The sequence below is a fragment of the Schistocerca piceifrons genome, chromosome 2 (assembly GCF_021461385.2).
Source record: "Schistocerca piceifrons isolate TAMUIC-IGC-003096 chromosome 2, iqSchPice1.1, whole genome shotgun sequence".
Classification (NCBI taxonomy): domain Eukaryota; kingdom Metazoa; phylum Arthropoda; class Insecta; order Orthoptera; family Acrididae; genus Schistocerca; species Schistocerca piceifrons.
Window position 1 is genome coordinate 456,003,693 of NC_060139.1, and position 10,043 is coordinate 456,013,735.

The 10,043-nt window shown below is 47.5% G+C and overlaps 1 protein-coding gene and 1 non-coding gene across 2 annotated transcripts in view; one reads left to right on the top strand and one right to left on the bottom strand.

The window, feature by feature from the left end:
* LOC124774936 (odorant receptor Or2-like) overlaps positions 1 to 8,582 on the bottom strand; it is a 130,926-nt gene extending 122,344 nt beyond the window's left edge. Inside the window, exons 1-2 of the mRNA XM_047249627.1 lie at positions 8,274 to 8,582; positions 1,120 to 1,520 (exon numbers count right to left, since the gene is read on the bottom strand). Coding sequence (XP_047105583.1) covers positions 1,120 to 1,520; positions 8,274 to 8,582 — 710 coding nt within the window. The remainder of the gene's footprint in view (positions 1 to 1,119; positions 1,521 to 8,273) is intronic.
* On the top strand, positions 256 to 330 carry Trnas-cga. The gene has a single exon. It is a non-coding gene; the product is annotated as a tRNA-Ser (tRNA).
* Positions 8,583 to 10,043: the final 1,461 nt, after the last annotated feature.

Consider the following 10,043-nt stretch of genomic DNA (forward strand, 5'->3'; position numbering starts at 1 on the left):
GAAACTTCCTGGCAGATTAAAACTGTGTGCCCGATCGAGACTCGAACTCGGGACCTTTGCCTTTCGCGGGCAAGCGGTCTACCAACTGAGCTACCGAAGCACGACTCACGCCTGGTCCTCACAGCTTTACTTCTGCCAGTATCTCGCCTCCTACCTTCCAAACTTTACAGAAGCTCTCCTGCGAACCTGTAAAGTTTGGAAGGCAGGAGACGAGATACTGGCAGAAGTGAAGCTGTGAGGACCGGGCGTGAGTCGTGCTTCGATAGCTTAGTTGGTAGAGCGCTTGCCCACGAAAGGCAAAGGTCCCGAGTTCGAGTCTCGGTCGGGCACACAGTTTTTGTTGTGGCGTAACAAGCTAGCTACGCCACACTGAGAAGGGAGCCGAAAGGCACGCGTACACACACGCCGACTGGCGTCAAGTCTGGAACAGGATACGTTATGACTGCTATAAAGAAAATACGTAGCTTTGGAATACACTTAACTTTATTCTTTGTTGGTTTACAACGTTCTTCTTGAGACATTTATACGATAACTCTCAAACTAGGTAAGGCTAATGGCGCCTTGCTAGGTCGTAGCCATGGACTTAGCAGAAGGCTATTCTAACTGCCTCTCGGCAAATGAGAGGAAGGCTTCGTCCGTATTGTCGCTAGCAATGTCGTCCGTACAACTGGGGCGAGTGCTCGTTCGTATCACGAGACCTGCCTTGTGGTGGCGCTAGGTCTGCGATCACACAGTGGCGACACGCGGGTCTGACATGTACTAAATGGACCGCGGCCGATTTAAGCTACCACCTAGCAAGTGTGGTGTCTGGCGGTGACACCACAGTTTTAATCTGCCACGCAGTTTCATATCAGCGCACACTCCGCTGTAGAGTGAAATTCTCATTCTGGATGTGTTACCTTATTACAGCACAACTCACGACTGAGCAGTTGTATCGATGTGCCGCTCGGACTAGAAGCAGCTGATAGACCAAGGTCAAAGATACTGTGCCTACGCAAGCGTGCAGGGTTGCCACATCTTGCAAAGAAAATCAGTCTCATTACTTTATTGTCGCACCTCGTAAATGGGAGATTCGAGGCGAGATCGTAAGAAAGTGCACGGTGTGTGATGCGCTCTGACCAGGCGCCCATGTGGAGCAGCGTGCAGTTGAGGACGCGCAGCTGTCCCGCCGCGTAGACGAGCAGCACGAGCAGGAAGGCGTCGAGCGCGCCCACCCACAGCGCCACCAGCACCAGCGACAGCACCTGGTAGCCGTAGAGCAGCTGGAAGGAGGGGCTGGCCGGCTCGTAGGAGGGGAACCACGGCAGGCAGAGCGCGAGCGCGCGCTCGGCCCCCAGCAGGCGCATCACGATGGGGCCGAGGCTCCAGTTGAAGACGGAGAAGCAGCACAGCGCCACGAAGGACGCCGTCAGGCGCGCGCCGTGGTCGCCGGCCGACGCCGCCACCGCGCGCTGCGCCTCCCCCGCCAGCAGCGGCGATAGCGGGAATTCACACTCCACGGACTGCACCAGCTGGCACACCTGGGGGCAGAACATCTGTCTATGGGGATCGGCAGACATTTAACCGGCATAGCAGCCACGGATCCAAGGGAAAGAAAAAGGCACTGTACTAACCACTGTTATCGTGATTATACACTTCTGGCCATTAAAATTGCTGCACCAAGAAGAAATGTAGATGATAAACGGGTATTCATTGGACAAATATATTATACTAGAACATTTTCACGCAATTTGGGTGCATAGATCCTGAGCAATCAGTACCCAGAACAACCACCTCTGCTCGTAATAACGGCCTTGATACGCCTGGGCATTGAGTCAAACAGAGCTTGGATGGAGTGTACCGGTACAGCTGCCCATGCAGCTTCAACGCGATACCACAGTTCATCAAGAGTAGTGACTGGCGTATTGTGACGAGCCAGTTGCTCGGCCACCATTGACCAGACGTTTTCAGTTGGTGAGAGATCTGGAGAATGTGCTGGCCAGGGCAGCAGTCGAACATTTTCTGTATCCAGAAAGGCCCGTACAGGACCTGCAACATGCGGTCGAGCATCTTCCTGCTGTAATGTAGGGTTTCGCAGCGATCGAATGAAGGGTAGAGCCACGGGACGTAACACATCTGAAATGTAACGTCCACTGTTCAAAGTGCCGTCAATGCGAACAAGAGCTGACCGAGACGTGGCGTGATACGCCATTATGTCGATGACGAATACACGCTTCCAATGTGCGCTCACCGCGATGTCGCCAAACACGGATGCGACCATCGTGATGCTGTAAACAGAACCTGGATTCATCCGAAAAAACGACGTATTGCCATTCGTGCACCCAGGTTCGTCGTTAAGTACACCATCGCAGGAGTTCCTGTCTGTAATGCAGCGTCAAGGATAACGGCAGCCATGGTCTCCGAGCTGATAGCCCATGCTGCTGCATACGTCGTCGAACTGTTCGTGCAGATGGTTGTTGTCTTGCAAACGTCCCCATCTGTTGACTCAGGGATCGAGACGTGGCTGCACGATGCATTACAGCCATGCAGATAAGATGCCTGTCATCTCGACTGCTAGTGATACGAGGCCGTTGGGATCCGGCACGGCGTTCCGTATTACCCTCCTGAACCCACCAATTCCATATTCTGCTGACAGTCATTGGATATCGACCAACGCGAGCAGCAATGTCGCGATACAATAAACCGCAATCGAGATAGGCTACAATCCGACCTTTATCAAAGTCGGAAACGTGATGGTACGCATTTCTCCTCCTTACACGAGGCATTACAACAATGTTTCACCAGGCAACGCTGGTCAACTGCTGTTTGTGTATGAGAAATCGGTTGGAAACTTTCCTCATGTCAGCACGTTGTAGGCGTCGCCGCCGGCGCCAACGTTGTGTGAATGCTCTGAAAAGCTAATCATTTGCATATCACAGCATCTTCTTCCTGTCGGTTAAATTTCGCGTCTGTAGCACGTCATCTTCGTGGTGTAGCAATTTTAATGGTCAGTAGTGTATAAAATACAGAATGTTTATAAATGAATATCGGGGTTTTAACGCTTCGTAATATTTATTATATTAAACTTACAGTTACAAATGATGTGTCAAATGAAAGAGCCACTCAAACAGTTTTGCGAAGAACCTTACAAATTTTCAATGTCAGCACTATTTGTCACACGACACACATCAAATCTATAGTCGAATTCTTCCCAAAAGTTGATAAGTGTGTCTTTAGTGATCGTAGCAACAGCTGCTTCAATCTGGCTTCTTAATTCGGGGAGGTCTGCTGGTAGCGGAGGCACGTACGCACGATCCGCGATGAGGCCCCAAAGGAAAAAATCGCACGGCATTAGGTCAGGTGAATCCAGCGCTTGGGTACAGTGAAGTTCAACCAATCACGTACTTCGCTATGCCAGTGAGGTGGCGCACCATCTTGCTGGAAAATGATGTTCTGGCTCATCTTCTTCCCACTGAGGGAAGAGCCATTGCTCTAGTGTATCAAGGTGTATCACGACACACTTATCAACGTTTGGGAAGAACTAGGCTACAGACTTGATGTCTGCCGTGTGACAACTGGTGCTCACATTGAACATTTATAAGGTTCTTAGTAAAACTGTCTGAGTTGCTCTTTAATTTGACAAATCATTTATGACTGTAAGTTTAATGTAGTAAATATTATACAGCGTTAAAACCCCGATATTCATTTATAAACACCCTGTATTATATGGAGGCCGCTAATCTAAGGCTGAATCATTTGGTCTAATGCGACTGATCCATCGTTCAGTAAACCTTTCATTTAAAAATTACCACACTTCCAGGTGCCAGTTGGGCGGTGACCCATCCTGTTGGTAAATGAAGTCGTTCGAATCAGTCTCCAACTGTGGGAAAAGAAAATTTCTCAAGCAAATCGAGATACGTGCTTCCTGTAACAGTGTTCTCGGCAAAGAAAAATGGGCCATATGCCTTTTCCCGTGAAATTGCGCAAAACACATCAAATTTTGGAGAGTCCCTCTCATGTTGTACAACTTCATGTGGTTGTTCTGTATCCCATATTCTCACATTACGACAGTTCACCTTTCCACTTAGATGGAATGTTGCCTCGTCACTAAACACTAAGTGTGGAAGAAAACTGTCATCCTCCATCTTGCCAAGAACGAAATTACAGAACTCCACGCGTTGTCGTTTGTCACCTTCATGAAATGCTTGCAGTAGCTCAATTTTGTATGGTTTCTTGTGTGAATGCCGACGCTACACTCGCCAGACGAATATCGGGGCATGTCGAGCTGCACGGCGAACGGATTTCTACGGACTCCTTGTGAAACTATGGCGGATGCGATCGACGTCTGTGTCAGACACTCGGGAACGACCCGGCGATTTGCCGTTACACAAACAACCTGTTTCTCGGAATTGTTCATGCCATCGTCTAACGTTCTGTGCTGTCGGAGGATCCATTACATACCTAGTACGAAAGTCATGCTAAACAGTTATTAATGACCCACACTGCGCAAAACGTAGAAAACAAAACGCTTTCTGTTGTCCCGACAACATATTTACTAGAACTGAAGTGTGAAACTGTAGACTTTGCCCGTTCCAACAGTACGCTGTTGACTCACATATCCCAAATAACATAATAGTTACTACTTTTTTTAATCGGATGATTCTGATGCATCCTGTATATTGTCATTTTGTCATTTGGGGTGGTGAATGGAGCTGTGGACGCTACAAAATGGAGTGCCGAGAGGAGAAATCGGAAATTTGTTACACATTCCTCTGTTTGAGCTCAATGAAGAGGTGACAGCAGCGGAGGCGACGAGAAACATTTGCGCCGTGTATAGGGATAAATGCCTTGGACAAGGCACTGCAAGAAAATTGTTTTCTCATTTTAAACAAGAACTTTTGACATTAGTCACTCCTCACGTTCAGGCAGGCCTTCGGGGTTCAATACAGATCGTTTAAAAGCATTAATCGACAATGATCGACGTCATTGTACTCGAGAACTGGCAGATGTGATCATTCCACTATCTTGCGACATTTGCAAGAAATGGAGAAGGTTCAAAAGTCGCATGTATTGGTACCGCATGCTCTAAGACAAAATCACAAAAATCATCGGGTGGTCATATGTACATCTCTGCTTGCTCGTCATTAATTGACTCGTGAACAACACTAACAATTGGTATCATTTATTGTTTCTGCTGACGAGAAATGGTATCATTATGCTAACCTAAGGAAAAGGAAGGAATGATTGAGCCCAAACAATGCAGCAACTACCCGTACAAAGACTTGGGCGGATCCATGAAAGATGATGTTACGCATCTGGTTGAACAGCGGCGGTGTACTGTACTACGAACTGCTGTGTAACCATCAGTGCTGACATATATTGTCTACAACTGAGACGTCTTGGAACGCAATCCAAGAACAACGACCAGGAAGACTGCGTGAAGGGATGCTATTCTACTATAACGCCCACCTGCACTCTGCCAGAGTGACAAAAAACACTATACATGAGCTGGATTGGGAAGTCATTTCGCGCCCTGCTTATTAACATAATCTTGCGCCCTCAGATTTTCACCTTTACCGCCCTCTATCGAACAACCCCCTTTCCGCATGAAAATGCGCTTCAAACATGGCTCGACGAATTCTCCGCCTCAAAAGCATGTGATTTCTACAGTCGCAAAATCGAAAAGTTACCCCAGCGAATCCATTTTCGTGTAGCATGTGTAGTAGAGGCAGTGTCGCCGCTCTTGCGGTCAACGCACCTTGAATCAGTACTCTGCGAGAAGCGGAGAAAGAAGGTCGTGTCTTTGTTCCTCTCCGAGCCACGTGCATTCAAAATGTATGCCGAAATCAGAAGCCCCACAGTTGTGAGATACGTTCTGTAATGTTTCTTGAGGCAAAAACTGTAAAGCTACTGAAATCCATCACGAAGTTTATGGGCCAAACGTAATGACTGAAACTGATGTAAGATAATGGTACCGATTTTCTAAAAATGGGTGAATCAGTGTCTGTGATGAAGAGAAAAGCGGTCGACCGAGTATCGTGAATGCAGATCTCGTTCGTTCGGTTGACGAAAGATTGATCTTAATCATTTAAAGTATAAAACATATAAAACAGTTTCCTCGACATCAGTAGTCACTGCTGACTACACTCCTTTCGACAGCAACGAATAACAGGCTAAACTTTTTTCTGTTACAGTAATGTCTTTCTTATTTCTATAACTATTGCCACCTTCTTCTCTTCTTAGTGTCTTTAAAATAATTTTTTTGACTCTGCGTAATATATTTCACTCATTTTCGAATACAATTTGCAGCAACACTTTCACTGCAAGCACTCCGTAAGAATCGCTAACAAATTGGAAGCAAAGAAGGTGAAAGTTGACTGACTCCACTATTTTCTGAAATGTACCGTACTGGCCATTAAAATTGCTACACCAAGAAGAAATGCAGATGACAAACGGGTATTCATTGGACTAATATATTATACTAGAACTGACATGTGATTACATTTTCACGCAATTTGCGTGCATAGATCCTGAGAAATCAGTACCCGGAACAACCACCTCTGACCGTAGTAACGGCCGCGATACGCCTGGGCATTGAGTCAAACAGAGCTTGGATGGCTTGTACAGGTACAGCTGCCCATGCAGCTTCAACACGATACCACAGTTCATCAAGAGTAGTGACTGGCGTATTGTGACGAGGCAGTTGCTCGGCCACCATTGACCAGATGTTTTCAATTGGTGAGATATATGGAGAATGTGCTGGCCAGGACAGTAGTCGAACATTTTCTGTATCCAGAAAGGCCCGTACAGGACCTGCAACATGCGGTCGTGTATTATCCTGCTGAAATGTAGGGTTTCGCAGGGATCGAATAAGGGTAGAGCCATGGGTCGTAACACATCTGAAATGTAATGTCAACTGTTCAAAGTGCTGTCAATGCGAACAAGAGGTGACCGACCTGCTGAAATGTAGGGTTTCGCAGGGATCGAATGAAGGGTAGAGCCACGGGTCGTAACACATCTGAAATGTAATGTCAACTGCTCAAAGTGCTGTCAATGCGAACAAGAGGTGACCGAGACGTGTATCAATGGCAGCCCATACCATCATGCCACGTGATACGCCAGTATGGTGATGACGAATACACGTTTCCAACGTGAGTTCAGCGCGATGTCGCCAAACACGGATGCGATCATCATGATGCTGTAAACAGAACCTGGGTTCATCTGAAAACATGACGTTTTGCCATTCGTGCACCCAGGTTCGTAGTTGAGTACACCATCGCAGGCGCTTCTGCCTGTGATGCAGCGTCAAGGGTAACCGCAGCCATGGTCTCCGAGCCGATAGTCCATGCTACTGCAAACGTCGTCGAACTGTTCGTGCAGATGGTTGTTGTCTTGCAAACGTCCCCATCTGTTGACTCAGGGATCGAGACGTGGCTGCACGATCCGTTACAGCCATGCGGATAAGATGCCTGTCATCTCGGCTGCTAGTGATACGAGGCCGTTGGGATCCAACACGGCGTTCCGTATTACCCTCCTGAACCCACCGTTTCCATATTCTGCTAACAGTCATTGGATCTAGACCACCGCGAGCTGCAATGTCGCGATACGATAAACCGCAATCGAGAAAGGCTACAATCCGACCTTTATCAAAGTCGGAAACGTGATGGTACGCTTTTCTCCTCCTTACACGAGGCATCACAACAACGTTTCACCAGGCAACGCCGGTCAAGTGCTGTTTGTGTATGAGAAATCGGTTAGAAACTTTCCTCATGTCAGCACGTTGTAGTTGTCGCCACCGGTGCCAACCTTGTGTGAATGCTCTGAAAAGCTAATCATTTGCATACGACAGCATCTTCTACCTGTCAGTTAAATTTCCCGTCTGTAGCACGTCATCTTCGTGGTGTAGCAATTTTAATGGCTATTAGTGTATTTCTCGCCATGCATGAAAGATATCGTGCTGAAATTTTCATGATGGATAATTCAAAGAGGGAGGAATTGAATCGGCATCTGATGGAAAAGGGCGTAACGCCACTTATGTGCCTAGTCCATCAAAGTCTTCTTTTAGAACGGGGAGAAACTCTAATAATGTGGTACAACGGGAAGCACTCTCTGCCACGCTCCTCACAATGGTTTATAGAGTATTGGTGTAGATGTCGATTACGGTGCTCCTCGCTCAAGATGCGGATGGAATAGGACAGAAAATCACTAATACATGCGCGAAGTGCCCTCCGCCACGCCCTGTACAATTGCTCGTGGAATAATTATGCAGGCGAAGAAACCGGTTGCTTTCGTACCTGTGAGCGCTTAAGGAAGAGCGTGAGCATCTTGAAGACGGCGCCCACGTAGGAGGAGGTGACGCCGACGAGCACGGCGGTGACCTGAATGTCGGCGCGCGCCTCGGCCATGACGCAGAGCGCGCACACGGGGTAGGAGGCCATGAGCGCCGTGGCGGCCGCCACGTACAGCGCGTACAGCCGCCCTCCGCCCCCGCCGCCCCCAGCTGCCGCCCCCGGCGGCCAGGCGCCCACCAGCCACAGCGTGCGTACCACCAGCCGCAGGCCGCGCATCCGCCTCCGCTCCCAGTCCGCCTCCCTCTCGAGCATCACACCTGTCGATTGTTCTCTCAACCTGTACTAACCATCTGCTAGGGCACTGTCTATCAACAGAACAGGGAATCAGCGATCATAAAGCGGTTACTGCATCGATGATTTCAGCCGCAAATAGAAATATTAAAAAAGGTAGGAAGATTTTTCTGTTTAGCGAAAGTGACAAAAAGCAGATTTCAGAGTACATGATGGCTCAACACAAAAGTTTTATCTCAAGTACAGATAGTGTTGAGGATTAGTGGACAAAGTTCAAAACCATCGTACAATATGCATTAGATGAGTATGTGCCGAGCAAGATCGTAAGAGTTGGAAAAGAGCCACCGTGGTACAGCAACCGAGTTAGAAAATTGCTACGGAAGCAAAGGGAATTTCACAGCAAACATAAACATAGCCAAAGCCTTGCAGACAAACAAAAATTACGCAAAACGAAATGTAGTGTGAGGAGGGCTATGCGAGAGGCGTTCAATGAATTCGAAAGTAAAGTTCTATGTACTGACTTGGCAGAAAACCCTAAGAAATTTTGGTCTTATATCAAAGCGGTAGGTTGATCAAAACAAAATGTCCAGACACTCTGTGACCAAAATGGTTCTGAAACAGAGGATGACAGACTAAAGGCCGAAATACTAAATGTCTTTTTCCAAAGCTGTTTCACAGAGGAAGACTGCACTGAGGTTCCTTCTCTAGATTGTCGCACACATGACAAAATGGTAGATATCAAAATAGACGACAGAGGGATAGAGACACAATTAAAATCGCTCAAAAGAGGAAAGGCCGCTGGACCTCATGGGATACCAGTTAGATTTTACACAGAGTACGCGAAGGAACTTGCCCCCCCCCCTCCCCCTTCTTGCAGCGGTGTACCGTAGGTCTCTAGAACAGCGTGGCATTCCAAAAGATTGGAAATGGGCATAGGTCATACCCGTTTTCAAGAAGGGACGTCGAACAGATGTGCAGAACTATAGACCTATATCTCTAACGTCGATCAGTTGTAGAATTTTGGAACACGTGTTATGTTCGAGTATAATGACTTTTCTGGAAACTAGAATTCTACTCTGCAGGAATCAGCATGGGTTTCGAAAAACACGGTCGTGTGAAACCCAGCTCGCGCTATTCGTCCACGAGACTCAGAGGGCCATAGACACGGGTTCCCAGGTAGATGCTGTGTTTCTTGACTTCCGAAAGGCGTTTGATACGGTTCCCCACAGTCGTTTAATGAACAAAGTAAGAGCATGTGGACTATCAGATCAATTGTGTGATTGGATTGAAGAGTTCCTAGATAACAGAACGCAGCATGTCATTCTCAATGGAGAGAAGTCTTCCGAAGTAAGAGTGATTTCAGGTGTGCCGCAGGGGAGTGTCATAGGACCGTTGCTATTCACAATATATATAAATGACCTTGTGGATAACATCGGAAGTTCACTGAGGCTTTCTGCGGATGATGCTGTAGTATATCGAGAG